This window comes from Homarus americanus, unplaced genomic scaffold (genome assembly GCF_018991925.1).
Source record: "Homarus americanus isolate GMGI-L3 unplaced genomic scaffold, GMGI_Hamer_2.0 scaffold35864, whole genome shotgun sequence".
NCBI lineage: Eukaryota > Metazoa > Arthropoda > Malacostraca > Decapoda > Nephropidae > Homarus > Homarus americanus.
Window position 1 is genome coordinate 159231 of NW_024729710.1, and position 20257 is coordinate 179487.

General features: G+C 37.9%; 1 protein-coding gene across 1 annotated transcript in view; it reads right to left on the reverse strand.

Moving 5' to 3' along the window:
- The window catches only part of LOC121866803 (hemicentin-1-like), a 121246-nt gene that overhangs the window by 18699 nt on the left and 82290 nt on the right, over positions 1 to 20257 (reverse strand). The window contains exons 3-4 of the mRNA XM_042366539.1: positions 19049 to 19125; positions 16762 to 16898 (exon numbers count right to left, since the gene is read on the reverse strand). Coding sequence (XP_042222473.1) covers positions 16762 to 16898; positions 19049 to 19125 — 214 coding nt within the window. The remainder of the gene's footprint in view (positions 1 to 16761; positions 16899 to 19048; positions 19126 to 20257) is intronic.

The following is a 20257-nucleotide window of genomic DNA, read 5'->3' on the forward strand; positions in this document are numbered from 1 at the left end:
TGGGTTAGGGTGAGTGTTGTGTTAGGTTAGGTGAGTGTTGTGTTAGGTTAGGTGAGTGTTGTGTTAGGTTAGGTGAGTGGTGTGTTAGGTTAGGTGAGTGTTGTGTTAGGTTCGGTTATTGGCGGAGATATGAGTGATTAAATTGATGGGTCACAGGACAGTAAGACATTAGTATCTCTATAAAACTTCCATTAATTAAAAAAAATCATAATAACAAAGTCAACTCGAGCTCCACATTGTTAGTTATTTTCAACACTTTTATTAAACAGCCTGTGTGATATCAAGTTGATCAGACAATTAGCTAATGACTGCACTTAAAGGCTGTTTGAGTAAACCGCAATAAAAATGAAAAATAAATATATCACTCAATTCCAACATTAGTGCACATTTGGAGAATATAGTTTATTACTTTATAGATTGGCAGTATGTGTGTGTTGGGGGGGGGGGGGGCTGAATACCTGACTGATGTACGTACACAGGTGAATAAAAAAGCCACTTTTGTGCACATGTGTGCTTGTACCTCTGACCTTCTTATTAAACTTCTCTTACCGTCGGCTGGTCCAGGACATTGACGGTGTATTAAATGTTTACCTGAACAAACGCTAGCATTGGGTCTGCCCTGGACTGTGTACATGACTCACAGGCGGTGCCATCACAACACTGCCAGATATATTACTCAAGGGCCTCATATATCTTGTTCCAAAGACTTTAATTCTAACTGTTTGACTTTATCCCTCGAACACAAATGCACATAGGTAGTATTAAATGATGATAGCCCCAGTTTAAAGTAGAACTCTTTGATGAATGTGATAATATGTATTTTTTCTCTTTTAAACAAGTTCCTTTCGTGTCCATTATTGCTGCTTCTTTACCACATAATATACATAATAACAAGCTCTCCTTAACAGACTAGGATACAAAAATATGATGAATTCAGGTATAAAATATATATATATAAAATTAAACTACTTGATACAGAGTAAGAATCATCAGTACGTCTACCAATTGATCGTAACTTTACACCTTTTCCTGCTATAACTACGTAACTTCTCTACTTGGCTGTTACAAGACATAGTTTATCGAGTCACTTGACGTTGAGGTACACTAATGATGGCTGGGGTGTATGGTATATTATCATTATTATAGATATTAAACCTCTGTGAATAATTCCTTTGTTTTTTTGTTTTCATTGATTGGTGATAGTTGTCTATTATTTTTGTGTGTGTATATGTAGTTAGTATATTCTCTCTCTCTCTCTCTCTCTTACCCACTGACTTCCACTCACCGCTATTCTCTTTCTCTCTCCCTCTTAGACTCTCACTCACTCACTCCCTTCCTTGGTCGCCCTCTCTCTCGGTCGCCAATAGGACAGACACCCCCGATAATCTCCTAAAATACTAAGGTTTACCTTCCCTAATTGCCTCGCCAGGAAGAGCCTCTCATAGCAGCTTATTACGCTAAGCTGCCCACCGTTTGATGCTTCCCACTAAAAAAAAAATATGTGAAAAGCAGAAGCTGGAAGGAGGGGAGAGCCTGATTTAATTCCACTAAAGTATCCGTGAGCCTTATCGCTTACTGGAGGCTCTTTTAGGGAATTTTATTTTGATTTTGAAAGAAACACTGAATATTTTCTTTTATATATCTATAACATTTTGTATATATTTGCTACAACTTATTGAAAATATTTTTGTTATATGGTAAAATTTTCTCTATTTCATCTAAGTCGTTTACCATCATAAAATAGCCAAATTATGTGTAAAAAAAGGGTTAGTTAGGGTTAGGTTAGTTTAGGTTAGGTTAAGTTAGGTTAGTTTAGGTTAGGTTAGGTTAGGTTAGGTTAGGTTAGGTTAGGTTAGGTTAGGTTAGGTTAGGTTAGGTTAGTTTAGGTTAGGTTAGGTTAGGTTAGAGTCTTTATATACTGTTTTACGTCAGCCATTATAACCGGTTTAAGAACACATATATCACACATAGGCGTTACTCCTCTGTTCAGTATAACAGTATTTACCACCACGGGATATAAGGCAAGAGAAAGTCTGTTTTATTTACCGTGAAGAAGCTTTCCCCATTCTTTGGCAACAACTACACTCTATATTGGCCAGCAGAGAAAGTGATATAAGCATCTGAAGTTCATTTATCAGATTATACCCCATAAAGGCTGTCAATTACTTCCAGTTACACACAGAAAGTTGGTCTGTTAGATGGCTGTTCTTATCTGGATATTTACGTTTAATTCTATTATATTTCATATCCATACAGTGAAATATACTGTATGACTGATGATGTATATTATTAAATTATTAAGAAAACAGTCACTGATAGATAGGTGTATCCTTTCACAAATTACTATGTCAACCGGAAGTTAATATACGGATTAAATTACCGAATAAATTTGGTTATATAATTTGGACTCAGATGATTATAGTATGAATCTATGTATTATATTTCGCTCTTTTAGGAAATAGTTAGATCATTGGGATGGACGTAAACAGATACCTTACCTTACCTTACCTTACCTTACCTTACCTTACGATCAGAATATCTCAATGTTATAACTAATCTGTGTTTTTTATCCCCAGGACGACCAACGTGGAAAGGGACAAGAGTTCATGAAGTTAGGTGAGTTAATATTATTTTTTTCTTAATGGGAAATTATGAGAGTTTATCCGACTTCCTTTACCTGTGAAAAAAAAAATCGTCTAGTGTAGTAAGGATATTTTACTTACAGTCTACGGTAATTAGTTGCGTTATTTCACATACAGAGCATTAATTAGTTGTAAGTTGTGTGTCAATGTAACGTTTTGGTGTTGTTGTTTAATAAGTGAGTGAGTGAGTAAATATACGTGATCGATTGAGCAATTAAGTCCCAAATTAATTAAAAAAAAGTTATCTAATTCACAAAGACAACCTGAAGAAACCCACAGCCTCATATATTTCGTTAATGAAGGACTAATTAAGCCATTTACCTGTTTCCTAACTCGTGAAAGGTATCCGCTGTAATGTATCACATACGTAAGAGATATATTTCAATATATAGTAAGCATATGAGGGACTCGGTACAGGAACAGGATACAAAAACCTTTTCCCCAAATGCCTGAAACGTTTGCAAAATCGGATTACGCTTTGGATAGGGGAGTTTACTTTTACTAATTCACCAACAACAACACGGTAATCTGATAAAGGCGCCAGCGTTTTGTGGTTTGTCAGAGGAGCGCCAATAACACGACACGGACATTAATAACAACACGACAGAGGAACATCAATAACACGACATGGACATTAATAACAACACGACAGGAACACCAATAACACGACACGGATATTAATAACAACACGACAGGAACACCAATAACACGACACGAACATAAATAACAACACGACAGGAACACCAATAACACGACACGAACATTAATAACAACACGACAGGAACACCAATAACACGACTGGAACGTCAATGACACGATCAAATTCTAATAGCTTTAATTTAATTAATAATATGATACAAATAATTTTTTAAAAAGTCAACGGCAAAAATTATTTATAAAGGGCTTGTATAAAGTTGTTTGAACCGATTGATTAAAATGAAATAGAAAACTTAAAACATCAAACGGTAATCTTTAACAATCCAATATATAAAAATAGACGTGGAATTAAAAACTTACAAGAGGACAACACGGTATTTTACATCACCAATAGGGAAAATATTTGGAGTAAACGACAAGGTATAAGCGTTGTGTTGTTGTTGTAGTGGTTGTTGTTGTAGTGGTTGTTGTTGTAGTGGTTGTTGTTGTCGTAGTAGTAGTAGCAGTAGTAGTAGTAGTAGTAGTAGTAGTAGTCTTAGACGTGTTTACCTATGGACTCAAGTTTCTGTCTCACCAAGTTATATATAATGGATGTTGTCATAAAACGTGTTTGTCACCCCCAGCAAATTTTGTCAACACATCAAGTTTTGGTCATGAATGAAACTTGAATATTACTATACATAATTAAAGTCAAAGGTCTACGTCACTATTGCTGAACAAAAAAATTATCCATGTAGTTTACTATTATTAACGCGGTTATTCCTTGTTATTCCGAGATTAGGTCAACTATAGTATATATAACAGAGTCAGTAACTTTTTATCAAAGACAGCAAAACGAGTCTCTCGGGACGAGGTCAGACCCACAAGAGCAGGTCAGACACACGGGTGCTCTGACCTGGGAGATGTTATTTCCTGTATATAATGTTATTCTGTGCTGTTAAATACACAGATACACAACACTGGATCTGACAACATATGATCAAAAAAAAAATCCACGTTTTATACACATTGTAAATGTGTTCTCGAAAAATATATGTTTGCCATAATTTACAAAAGTTGTGATAATTTGGATTTTTTAAATTTTCATAGACCCACATATTATGAAGCTCAAATGTTTATAAACTTTGGTGTCATGAATTTATCTTTTGTTAAATTATTTGACATTTGTTAGAATATAGAACTATGATATTGAATTAATTTACAGACTAGTTATATAATTATTTCCTATCTAAAATAAGCAGTTTTTTGCTTCTTGAATACGTCGTTACCAGATTATATTAAATTGACTCACTGAATACGGTATTTTGACCCTCTCATTACCTAACCTAACCTGACCTGACCTGACCTAACCTGACCTGACCTGACCTATCCTAACCTTTCAAATTCAACACCCACTTCCAGAATACAGTAATTAAACACAGTAATTACGATGACTCAGCGCTCTCTGCTACCATAACGCCCCTTGAATACAATGATAAACATACTGACTACGATAACTTGGCTCTATAAACATTCGACTTGTCTAATCTAACAATTTCCTGTGTTTATCGGACAAAACATTCAAACATTCATGAACCTCACCATTAAACACATGATCATTTTACTATTATTAATATTCAAATTACTTAAACATTTTACATTTACATTCAACACACCTCAGAATTCAAAGAACCAAAGTATTAGTCAACCTAAACATTCATTATATATTTACATTTAAGATGACAGTAAACATACTTTAACATTCATCAGTATGAGTATAGCTTTCAATATACTTAAACATTCAGTATTTTTATAACTTTCATCATAAGTAAACATTCATTATAGCCATACAATTCACATAGATATCCAACATACTTAATGTTCAACGTCGCTAAAAAACATTGAAATATCCTAATAAAAATTCAACATACCTAAACATTTATTATACCTTAATGTTTATCATACCTCTAAACATTCGATGTACCTTATTATATTCACCGTGGATAACAATCAAACTTAAACATTCGTAACTTCTACCTAAACCAGTAAACATTATTAAACCATCTGTACTCTCTCACATGGATCGTTCCTAAACATCGAATCTTTACCAACTAACATAATGCCCAGTGACAAGCAAACATCAATTATAATCACTGATGCAAATTATAGATTGGCGGATACTTATGTGTAAAGCAAATATTCATTCCATCACTGTTTGTTGCATGCAAATATTAAATTGGCCTATTTTTGTGCTGACTAGGATCTCACCCATTTATCGAGCATCCACCGTGTTATGTGTCTTGGTAATTGTGTATTGATGTGCTCTATTGAGTTTGCTTGGGTGAATATATTGGTTATTTAATTCTTATACTTTATCGGGACTGATTTATGAGAATTTATTAATGGTCTTTTAGGAATTTAGGTCATATTGCTTATACTAATTTATTTATATGACATTTTAGCTTAAATAGACTACAGTATGTCTGAAATCATTTGGACGTAAATGTACTGAAGTTTGTCTGAAATTTAAGCCAAATAGTATTAAGGTATCAAGCTTATCTTTAGTAAAAATTTAATGAAAATGTGTTAACGAGAATTACCAGGGGATTCTATGTTCAATTGTGTATTCCTTGTATTCATTGTGTGTATATTTGTTTTAATATGTGTTTGTTATACCCATGGAGTGTTCCCGAGATGCGTGTAATTGTGTATTTCTTTGTAATTTCCTGTGTATTACCTTAAGCACGAGTAAGTACAGGATTTATCATTAATATCAGTGTTTCGAGAATTAGTTTCATTTGTTGTGTAATTTTGCCCGCTCGTTTCTTTAGATAATATGATGATAGCATAGTTTACTTGTCCCTTAAATTTCCTTTCTTACTACAGTTGCTCATGAATGTAAACAGCGTTGTGTCTCTAATTATGTTTATTTGTTGAGGGAATAGTGTAATTACTATCTTTATTACACACTTAAAGACCTTAGTTGTTGAAGTGTAGGAGTAATATTATAAAGTTAATGTCAGAATTGGCTCAGAATTTCAACCTATTCTTTAGGGTATTGCTCAACACATCACGAGCTTCCTCCTCGAGAAAAACAAGTGGGACTTCTTCAGAGATATACTGTACTGTAGTCCTCTCTCTCTCTCTCTCCCTCTAGTCCCATCTTGTATAGTTTAGGTGTAACTCTTCACCCCTGACTATAGTTTTTAGGGGAGTGATAATTTAATTCGTTCTATCTGATTTTTTTTTCGTTCGTTCGTGAAAATTGTCAGTTGTAGATAAAGTTTTTTTATGAGTTGTTGTCGTACTGGAGTTGTTTTACCTCCCACCAGTCTTTGGCTCGGCTGGTGTTAAACTGCCTGAGCGCCAATATATTATGAATTGACGACTTTCCAGTTGCTTGCTGCCTACTGGATGATAGACGATAATTGCTTCCCCTGGGTTGGTAACACCCTGTACGTCAAACTACAGACCAGTACTGCTTGTTAACTGTACCTGTGACAAATTATTATGAGTGGTAAAACCAAATGTGGTCATTTTTTTATGTATTATTAAATTAATTAGATGAGGAAACACTTCAACCCTTCTGTAAACACTTACTTGTTTATAATGTGACTTATATAATATATAAACTTCAGGGGAAGTCATTGACGTATTTCCCATCAAATAATATAAAACTATTTCATTTTTTCTTATATATATATATATATATATATATATATATATATATATATATATATATATATATATATATATATATATATATATATATATATATATATATATATATATATATATATACACACTTGCCTCACAAGCAAATGGCCTCTGGCAGGATGAAACTATTGTGAGTTCTTTACTTCATTTACCGCTATCCAGCCAGCAGTAATTGGGGGCTTGGATGTTAATCGATTAGCGGATCGCATCCCGGGTAATGGCTAGCTGGTGCAGTTGGTTAATTAACCAGTCTCCCTCAGCCATACCTTGACGCTGGGGTATACACTTCTCTTAATTAGGTGTAATTATTATGTCTATGGTAGTTTGTACAGCACACGGGGACCAAGTATCCACTCGTTTGTTCTTATAAGTACCGCAGATGGACGACATAGAGACTTGGTTCAACTAACTACCAAACACCTTTGTGCTTGAGCGATAGAACAGTACCAGACAAAAACTTACTTTCACTTGGAAGAGTTTAGGCTTTTGGGCGCCATATCTGGTAATGACGGCAGCGAAAAGTTGTGACTAGAGAGAGTAATGTGAGGGAGAGTTGGAGATGGGTTACGAGCTCAGATGTTTTGTAGAAGAGACAAAGTGAAGAGGCCATCTTGTTCAAACCTTTCTGTATGGAGGAGATGTCTAGGTATCCCGTGTAGGTACAGATAAAGATGATAGTGTTATGAAATAGGCGAATAATTGTCCTTTGGAGATAATTGAAAGATGAGGTGACAAACGCAGAATAAGTTACGTAGATGAAGTCAATTACGACTGTTGGCCTTAGTAGATAATATGACGATAATATTGTACACTGGTTGATTACAGTAAGAGCACCATCAACCCGCGCCCCCTCCTCCCTGTAGCCCACCACCATCAGTACACGCCTAATATCCCTCATTCCCATCCTCAATATGCTACGCCCACCATCCAAGCCGTCCACCCCTATTATCACTGTACCCCACGCCCATCATCCCTGCAACACACGCCCATCATCCCTGCAACACACGCCCATCATCCCTGTACCCCACGCCCATCATCCCTACACCCCACGCCCATCATCCCTACACCCCACGCCCATCATCCCTACAGGCAACACCTATCATCTCCGTGGCTGCATGACAACACCTGCCTAATCACTGCGCACCGTTCTCCTACAGGCTCAACAGATGCGAGAAACATTGATTTTTGAGAACAGATGAATTCTCACTTAGCGAACACAAACCCCGAAGGCTCCCATTAGCGGACAAAAAAACGGATAAAGACGTTCAGGTGCAAGTTGGTTGACTTTAAAAACTTTGCTAACGATAGACCTCTTAATAGCGGATTCTACCCTTGATGGTCTCCCGTTAGAGAACATTAGCGAATTGAAGTTCGTCCGTTAATGAGAGGTATTTGTTGGACATGTTCACTGTTATTATGTATGTGTATATAATTATTTGTTTGTTTTGTCCAAATTTATATGGAGAGAGTGAAGTATGTGTGAGTATGTTGATGAGAGAGAGAGAGAGAGAGAGAGAGAGAGAGAGAGAGAGAGAGAGAGAGAGAGAGAGAGAGAGAGAGAGAGAGAGAGAGAGAGAGAGAGAGAGAGAGAGAGAGAGTTTATAATGCCGTCATGATCATTCAATATTTTCATGGTGGGAAAAGAGAGAAGTGAAAGCCAATCTGTCGAAGAGAGTTATAAGATTAAAAGAAAAAAAGACACCATCACCACAGCCGCCATCACAACACCACCATCACAACACCATCACCACAACACCACCATCACAACACCATCACCACAACACCACCATCACAACACCACCATCACAACACCATCACCACAACACCACCATCACAACACCACCATCACAACACCATCACAACACCACCATCACAACAATTACCACAACACTACCATCACAACACACCATCACAACACCACCATCACAACACCACCATCACAACACCACCACCACCATCACAAATAATTCACCATCACAACACCATCATCTCAACACCACCACCACAACACCACCATCACAACACCATCATCACAACACCACCATCACAACACCATCACCACAACACACCATCACAACACCACCATCACAACACCATCACCACAACACCACCACCACAACACCACCATCACAACACCACCCATCACAACACCACCCATCACAACACCATCATCACAACACCAACACCACAACACCACCACCACAACACCACCATCACAACACCACCATCACAAGCCCATCATCACACACCACAACACCACCACCACAACACCACCATCACAACACCACCATCACAACACCATCATCACAACACCACCATCACAACACCACCATCGGCAAGCACCATCATCACAACACCACCACCACAACACCACCATCACAACACTACCATCACAACACCACCATCACAACACCATCATCACAACACCACCACACAACACCACCATCACAACACCACCATCACAACACCACCATCACAACACCACCATCCATCATGCAACACCACCATCACAACACCACCATCACAACCACCATCACCCACAACCCATTCACCACACCACCACACCACCATCACTGCACCACCACCACAACACCACCATCACAACACCACCATCACAACACCATCACCACAACACCACCATCACTAACACCACCATCACAACACCACCATCACAACACCACCATCACAACAATACTACCACAACACCACCACCATCACACCACCATCACAACACCATCAACAATCACCACCACCACAACACCACCATCACAACCACCACAACACCACCATCACAACACCACAACACCAACAATATACACCACAACACCACCACCATCACAACACCACTATCACAACACCAACACCACCACCACAGCACCACCACCACAACACCACCATTACAAAAATACTACATCACCCACAACACCATCACCACAACACCACCACCACACACCACCATCACAACACCACCACACAACACCACCCACAACAATACCACCACAACACCACCACCATCACAACACCACTATCATCACACCAACACCACCATCATAACGCCAACACCACCACCACAACACCCACCACCAAAATGCCATCACCACAACACCATCACCACAACACCATCATCACAACACCATCACCACAACACCACCACCACAACACTACTACCACGACACCACCACCATCACAACACCATCATCACAACACCATCACCACAACACCACCACCACAACACTACTACCACGACACCACCACCATCACAATACCACCATCACAACACCACCACCACAACAACACCACCACCACAACACCACCACTATCACAACACCACCACCAACAACACCACCACCACCAACACCATCACCACAACACCATCATCACAACACCATCACCACAACACCATCATCACAACACCCCACCACAACACCACCACCACAACACTACTACCACAACACCACCACCATCACAACACCATCACCATAACACAACCACCATCACAACACCACCACCACAACACCACCCCACCACAACACCATCACCACAACACCATCATCACAACACCCATCAACGCACAACACCATCATCACAACACCATCACCACAACAACACTACTACCACAAACCAACCACCACCATCACAACACCATCACCATAACACCAATTACCATCACAACACCACCACCACAACACCATCATCACAACACCATCACCACAACACCATCATCACAACACCATCACCACAACACCACCACCACCACAACACTACTACCACAACACCACCACCATCACAACACCATCACCACAACACCACCACCATCACAACAACACCACCATCATCACAACACTACTACCACAACACCACCTTAATCATAGCACCATCATCACAACACCATCATCACAACACCATCATCACAACACCATCATCACAACACCACCAGCACTCCCTAGTTACAGAGGATCTCGTTAAAAAGTTTAGCCTACGTCCACAAGCCAAAGTCACAAGCTGGTGTAACTTTCCCCCGACTTTCTCTTATAAAAACGAAAGTAAAGAGAAATATGTGAGATATTTTGTACACGAAAGAAAAAAATATAGAAGAAAAAATTTATCCCTGTATATGACGTGTATTTGTGGGCTATGATGAAATGACAGTGATTTATATGTGATTTTTTCTTTCTCTTAACATTAGTTTATATTTTGAATATTTTAATGTAATGATAATACGCTCTATGGGTTAGTTGCTTCATTATCTAACTTAATCACCAGTAGTTAAGTAGTGGTTTGTTATATTATGGTTGTTATTGATGTCTTAATTTTAACCTGAGTTATAGTAATACATTGGAAATTATCCCTATTTGGCTCAAAACTCCATTGCAGTCTTAGTTTTAATGGAACGAATATCCCAAATTAGTGAGATATATAATATGTCTTAGTTCCAGGTTACATAACACGATTATCTCACTCGAAACTTATGATCATTGTATATCACTAAGGAAAATCTAGCAAACTGAGAGAGAGATTTCGTAAAATATAATAATGATTCACAAAATTGAGAGAAATGTATAAATATATCTAGAAAAACCTCAATAAAACCTTCAGAAAGATGTTAATGATTGATGGAAAAAATATCACGTACTGCAAAAAAAAATCCTTGACAAAAATTAAACATCTAGTGAAAAAAAATATTTAACAACAAGAAAAAGTGTTTATATAAATGCAAATTATTCAAGAAAGACTTAAAATTCTTGTGGGGGAAATTTTTTTGTAAGTAAATCATGGACTCGTTGATGTAACAATTCTTTACTGAGAGAGTGTGTGTGTGTGTGTGTGTGTGTGTGTGTGTGTGTGTGTGTTCCATAGTTTTAAAATAGAGTTGAAATTTGGTAGGGAGGTGTGGGTGACATAGAGGCTAATCATGCCTAGTTGTATATAACTTTTGGGGCAAATGACAGTAATGAACAGGAAAACTTTTCATAATATTAATAATTCCCCAAAATATATTCCACTAAAATAATACTTTTGGCGAAACAGAAAAATACATCTGAAATAATATCTCATCATCCTGTGAGTGAATGTGCGTTACGAATTTTTATATATTTGAATGAAATATATGACGAAAACATAATTTAAAACAATAACAATAGGTAAATGATACAAGAATTATATACCAAATAATAATACAAATAGAATTAAGAAATTAAACACATGAAAATATAAACAAACAAATCAACATTACATAAACAAGACTAACAACAAACAAATCAAGATAATAAATAATAATAACAACAAACAAATCAACATTACATAAACAAAAACAAAGACAACTATTGTAAAAGAACAAAAATATGCACCTTCAACACTCAGCCGAAATTCTATATAAAAAATGCAAAGTTGAAGCAGAGACCCAGCGTGAGCCACCAGTGTAAATATGTATATGAATCTGAAAAAAAAAAGTGTTGGGTGGTGGTGGTGGAAGTGGTGGTGTAATATATTTACTCGGAGGGGAACCACTAGATATTTGTAGTCTAATTCAGTTATATACAATGGAGAACACTGAGAAAGGCCTGTCTAGTGGTTAGGTTAGGTAGAAGTTAGGTTGTACTCATATAATAATAAATTCTGAGTATCTAAAATATTTACCTGATGTAAGAAGCTAAAATTGTGAGCTGTGTTTTCGTCAGCTCTCACTCTTTATATAGTAGACAGACACCAGTATCAACACATTTCATACAATTAATGTATTTTATATTTATGTGGTGTTATAGTGTCAGTCAGAATTAGTCTCCGGTTAAATTTTTTCTGGTAAATATAACTAACCAAACAATAATATAACTGAGACTCTTATTACCATAGTGGCTATTTTATGACACGTTACAATGTCTTAGACTTGTTGGCATATAAGTCCTTCCTGTAGAGCTCTACTGATTGGTTAGAAATATTAAGAGAAAGTATGCGCTTTGGCCTTTGATCCCAGTTGACTGAAAACAATTACTCGTGGCTTTAGGTATTTGTGGACATAACAAGCAGGAGTGTTCACCTTAGGGACGGCTCATAACGAGCAGGAGTTCACCTTAGGGACGGCTCATAACAAGCAGGAGTTCACCTTAGGGACGGCTCATAACAAGTTGGAGTGTTCACCTTAGGGACGGCTCATAACAAGCAGGAGTTCACCTTAGGGACGGCTCATAACAAGCAGGTGTGTTCACCTTAGGGACGGCTCATAACAAGCTGGAGTGTTCACCTTAGGGACGGCTCATAACGAGCAGGAGTTCACCTTAGGGACGGCTCATAACAAGCAGGAGTGTTCACCTTAGGGACGGCTCATAACAAGCAGGAGTGTTCACCTATGGGACGGCTCACCTCAATCACTGTCATGTTATTTTGAGGACGACAACGACAGTAGAGACAAAAATAAACAAACGTATATTTTTTTCTGTACTTTGTGAGGACAGTTTCCAAAGTATTAGTTTTGGGGGCAAGTTTTCGGTATTATTAATTTAAGTATGAGGCAAAAATCATCAAAAGGACTTTAATTCTCGTGTCTTTTTTGTCCGATTTTCTCAAAAAGGACAAAAGCCTAATGTGGGTAATTGTGTATCTAGCTGAGTGGCGGTAAGAAGGTTTAATATTCAGTTGCTTTAAAAAAACAAAAAAAAAAACAAGTCAGTTGTATGTAATATTGAACTAAGGTACAAACTAACTTTACCCATTTCAGTACGATCTACACAGAATCACATGCTAGGAGAAACTAATGACTAAAACGTTATATCATTTAATATACATACCATTTTTATGATGCATATACAGTATGTCACACACATACACACACACACACACACACACACACACACACACACACACACACACACACACACACACACACACACTAAATTGTATTCATTATTAATTTTTGTTCATATTTGGAGAATTGGAAAAATAACGCCAAACTGAGAAATAGAGATAATAATATATAAATCGATAAAAATATACATGGAAATCGAGAGAGAAATACATAAGTAGAGAGACAGGAAGAGAGAGATACCGTATACGACTTGAAAAGATATTTGGAAAAGGGAAAATATATATGTTTCTCGTAACCTAACCTAACCTAACCTTTACTTGTGTCGTGTGGAGGAGGAGTTTCGAGGTCACTGGGCAGATGTTCCTCCGATAATGCTATTTGAAACAACGGGCACACAAGAAACTCAGGTGAACATTCTTAAATTTTTATAAATATGTTTGGCCGAGGAACATACCCAAGAGAGGAAGCAACGTATTTTCCTGCCTGTAGTACACCTTCAAAACGTTTTTAAGGAAATACTGACAATAATTAACTATTTATCTTTAGAATTGGAATTTGTAATGCTCAAGATGATGTGAAGTCTATGCGTTCTCCATTATACAAGGTTAGGTTAGGTTAGATTAGGTTACTTTAGGTTTGGTTAGGTTAGATTAGGTTACTTTAGGTTTGGTTAGGTTAGGTTAGGTTAGGTTAGGTTAGGTTAAGTTGAACAGGAGTGAAGAAAGAATAACGCGACCAACGAATAATTCCCAAGTGTGTAAATGATAACGTTAACCAGATTTCAATTGTTTATATTATCATAAGCTAACACACAGTACCTCTCACGTCAGCACACTACACATCACACAGTTTAGTTACTTTAACACAATACACTAATTACTTCCATTTAGTTTCATTACATTTAGTCGTTTATCATAACCCACCTGTCAAGTCTTATTCGATCAACAGAATAATTAATACTTTGTTGTAGCTCTGAGGATCATATCTTTATACTATACAGCTTGTTGGTGGTGATCAGACAAACTACCAGGTTGTATGTCGTGTCACGTGACGAGGGTGAGTGGAATTTTTTTTTTCAGTTACGTTACACAGTAAATGTTAACACAATAGGTATGGCATTTTTTTTTTGAGGGGGAAATATATTATGATTTATATTCATTGAAAAATATTATCTATATGAAAATGATGAATAAATATTGGTGTTGCTTAATGAAAAAATAACATTATTTTGCCGAGAGTTAATATATGAGAGAGTTATCTTTCATTTTCATCCTGTATATTTTTTTGTCGAAAATTTGTTAGGTTTATGGACGATTGATTTTTGTATTTACTTTTTTTGGTGCAGTACGAGTTAGGTTAGGTTAGGTTTGCAAAAATTGAGCGCCCGACATAACAATGGATAGTTAGGTTAGTGGTAGTGGTGGTGGTATAGGAAACTGTATACAACTTCTCTCACCACCAAACTACAGTGAAGTCTATGTGTGTTTTTAAAGTATTCAGAGTAAACGTCTTGAGTGGAGAGACTCATCTATAGTTCTCTACAGCACTTTATTGCCTTCAGTTTCACCATATACAGTACACTATTAACTTCTCTACAGTCCTCTACAGTGCTTTATTTGTCTATGGCCCACTATAGCATCCTACAACTACTATCTATATTTCTCCTTAGCCTTTAACACCTCTACACTCTTCTACATCATGCACCAAACCTAATACATTCTAGGACAGCCTTATAACAACCATCTGTAGTAGCTTTTAAAACCACTTACAGCCATCAAACTGTCTTCCCCCTTCTCCTCTTCTGTCCTCTTGAGCTCTCACCGACCCCTACACTTCTCTTCAGTTCCTCTCCAGACCTTTGATGGCCTCTCTTCACCCACAGTCTTTATTCAGATTCCTACATTTATTTTTACTTGTCTCTACAATTTCTACTTTTACGAGTTTTCTCAGTTTTAGGGCATCGTGTTTTGGGAAATATTCTCGTAGTCTTTATCAGCTATTTAGAGTAGTCTGTAGTCCTCCAAAGGTCTCTGTAGTATTCTAGGTATCTGTCTTTTACCTGCCACAGCGTTAGTCTCTCGCGTATAGCCCTTTACTGCCTCCTACTGTTTTTTAATCATAGCTCTCTACAACTCGGTATAAACTTCTACATATACTTCTACACTCATCTACAACATTCTAAAAGTTTATAGCAGTTCTTTTTAGTCTACTACAGCGGTCGAATTGCCTCTACAGATCTCTCTATCTCTTTATTGTACAGTCCTCTCCAATGAACGTTAATTCAATACAGTTAACTACAGTCGTCTGCAGCTCGTGGGAGTAACTGAACATTGCGAGCATTGTAACCACTCAGCCACCGCATCCCTTTTCCACCGCATCCCTTTTCGATCCATCTAAAGACACACACACACACACACACACACACACACACACACACACACACACACACACACACACACACACACACACACACACACACACACACACACACACACACACACACACACACACACACACACACACACACACACACACACACACACACACACACACACACACACACACACACACACACTATCAGCTACCTACCTAAAGCCTTTTGTGGTCACCTAAAATTACCCAAATCCTCGAGAGATTTTTAAAACCCCGTAAAACTTTATTCTGTCTTATACATTTTCCCCCGGCCCTCTACAGCACCTCAGAGACATTTTGTAGAACCTTTTATAGACTCTAAAACACCACACAGAACTTTTTACAGTAGCTCCCTACAGTTCCATCTTCGGTCTGTGCACCACCAACAGCCCACTACAGTTTTAATCATCTCAGTTCAGTATTCTACAGCGCTGTATAACTCACCATAGTCATATGCAGGAACCAATAGTCCTCTCCAGCCCTGTACATTATTTTACAATCATATGCAGGTCTCTTCAGCTTCTCTCCAGTCCTGTACACGTTCCATACACTCACCATAGACGGAGAGGAAGACTTTGCGTATCTTGGGGGGGTGAGAGGACACTTGGCACTCGTAGGCACCTTGGTCTCCCTCCTCGGCCGCCTGGATCACTAGCTGCCAGTTGTTAGGCTCCACGAACTCCAGCTGGTATCTGAGAGGTGACACTGGTTATTATCTGCTAATAAGACATGTCCTAGATAGTTATGTTGAGAGGTGAGGTCAGCGTAGGTCAGGGGAGATGTCACAGCGGTTAGAGAAAGTCAATCATTAGCTATCAGTTTGAAGGTTAGGTTAAGTTAGGTACGGTTAGGTTAGTATTAAAGTCATGTTGGTTATCTAGATTGCTTACACTGCTACCCGAGGGAAATATAATTCATGGTCAGGTCATTTGAGGTCACCGAGAATGTCTAGTTGGTTCCTGAGGTCAACTATAATTGTTAGAGTTTATTGACGTCATATCTTAGTCATGCACAGGTCACTAGAGGTTATATTAAAGGATTATAGACAGACAAATAGACGGAAAATTAGTGTGTGATAAGATTACAACCAGAGAGAGAGAGAGAGAGAGAGAGAGAGAGAGAGAGATTATAAAAGTATTCTCACAAAACACCTTATCTATGGAGGTCATCCTGACTCTCCCAACAGCCACCACAGTCATTATGGGATCATCTAGACACAACACTAAACCATAGAAGATCACCATTATTTTCATTAAGGTTAGTTTGGCGTAATAAAGGGACAGTATAGAGGCAGGTAATGACAGGTAGGAGGCCGCCAGCTCATTATGGATAACTTATTAGAGCTTGTTTTCGTTGTTTTCGTTTTATGGAGAGAAAATCCAAGAAACCTGCCAGTCATTAGCAGTTGAAAAAGGTCACCTGAGAACCACTAATGGGGTAGTTCAGGTGGGTTATGACCTATTATATGAGGATAATTATCTGGGTATTGAAGTTAGTTAGATAAATTATAATTAAAGATGTTTTATTAGGGAGTTATTTAACCCTTTAGTGGGAGGAGTTTCTCAGGTAACTTAAAATACCTGAGGGATATTTTTTGGCCTCTAAAGGGTTAAAGATTCCCCAAGGTCAGGTTTTCAAAGGTGAATTAAGGTGATCTACTGCTTAATGATGTTCAGGGTTTATTTAGAGGTCTTAAGATAGTCATAATTACAGGAGTATATTCAGCCATAAGGGTCATTTGAGAGGGGCAAAACCTACGTAACATCATCCCGAGTTATCGAGGTATGATAAGGTGCCATTTTAAGGAAATTGGAAGAATCGTATAAACATTAAGGTAAATTGGGACGATCAGACGATGTTAATGGGATTTCAGAATTGGTTATTTTGGGGACATTAACACAGGTTAGGGTTATTAAGGTTAATATGGGGATAATTAAGGTTAATTTGGTGGTAATATTGTGATGATATTGAAATTTAGGGATAATTTTTATAATTTTAAGGGTATATATTATAGTAATTGAGGAGTGCGGTGGTCAAGTGGTTAGAGTGTTCACCTCGTGTTCCAGGGGGTCGGAGGTTCGATCCCCGGGAGCTTACAGTTCACCCAGCTGTAAATGGGTACCTAACGGCCAGTCATGCCTATGGAACCGACATTCACTTTTTCATAATATTTCAGGATCATTAAACGTCATTTACGATTCATAGGATGTCATTTTAGGGATTTTAAAGTCATTTGGAGTCATTATGCGTTATAAAGGGAACAAAAGGCGTCATTAATGAGTTTAAATGTCATCATCGATCATTAGGAAAAATATAAAACATTTTCCGTGGATGACTTATAGTAATTAATAGTCAATAGTAAACAATAGTAAATAAATGGTTAATGAGAAGCTATTAAATATTGGTTTAGGGTCATTAGAGCGTAATTAAGTCTTAAGTGTCTCGGTATGGTTAAATATTAAGAAACATGTATGATAAAATATGTAGGTTCACTATAAGCACGGATGAATAACACAGACAGACAGAGAGACATACATATATACTTTATGTAGTTACAAATGTAGAGAAACAAGAGAAACAAATACATAAAAGAACAATTACTCCCTCCCTCCCTCTCTCCCTCCTCCCTTCCCTCCCTCCTTTCCCTCCCTCCCTCTCTCCCTCCCTTCCACACTAACCAGCCAGCAATCAACTCCTTCCATCTACACATAAAACCCAATCACTTCCTCCCAAAACACAAAAATAATCCTTCACACACACACACACACACACACACACACACACACACACACACACACACACACACACACACACACACACACACACACACACACACACTCACCTGTCGTTACTGTGGTAGGTGCTGGAGCCGAAGGTCAACAGGTGAATCGTGTCACCTTGCCTCCTCACCCACGACACCTGTAAGAGAAGGTGACGAGGATCAGACAGGTTAATTAACAGGTGAGGTAGGCATATTACAGGTGAGGTAGGCATATAACAGGTGAGGTAGGCATATAACAGGTGACCATAAACAGGACAGGTGACGCAATTAGCAATCAGGTGACAATTACAGCTCTCATGGGGTAAAAGAGCTATATTGTACAGGTAATTACAAGGTGAGAAGTTATACCTAGAAAGATAATTAATATCGTAAAATAATACCTGAAATTAGCATATGATAGTTAGTAGAGATGCATGCTTTATAAAACAAACATTAGGAGAGACTATTACTCCGGGATATAGACAATTAAGGCATGATATAGCCAATAGAAAGGTGATATAAACGTAATGAGTGACATGACCAGGTAGTGGGTGACATGACCAGGTAATGGATGACATGACCAGGTAATGGATGACATGGCAAACTACTAATTGATACAGAGAGCTGACAGGTGACCGATAATAGGATACAATGATACCTAATATGTGTCGTAGATAGCTAATAGACAAGAGACAATAGATGAATAATAGCTAATAGGAAACAAAGTTAAAAAGTGAAATAAGTGGTTAATAGGCGAGAGAAAGTTATAAGAATTGACTAGGTAACACAAATAGCCAATAAAAACAAAAGTCTACGGAACATTAACTCCCGTACTAATAGAAACCACAGGAACACATTCAAGTAACACAAATCGTCAATAAATAGATGAGCAAATAAGGAACCTGGTGTGATTAAGAACTAAATATATCAGTTGATGAGATCTTGGTACAGGTGAATCATTATATCAGTTTACCTTGCAATAGGCCACAGGTAGCGTTCATTAGCGTGTTGTTGACTTTGTAATTAAGTTGGTAATATTATTAGAGACAGGTTGGCATATGAGGTGAGATTATATTAGAACTTATGGTGGTAGGGATGATGGTAGGGGTGGTGGTAGGTATGGTGGTAGGGATGGTGGTAGGGATGATGGTAGGGATGGTGGTAGGGATGGTGGTAGGGATGGTGGTAGGGATGGTAAGGATGATAATGGGGTGGTAGTAGGTATGATGGTAGGGATGGTGGTAGGGATGAGTGGTAAAGGGATAATAATGATCAAGTAGGGTTAGTGTT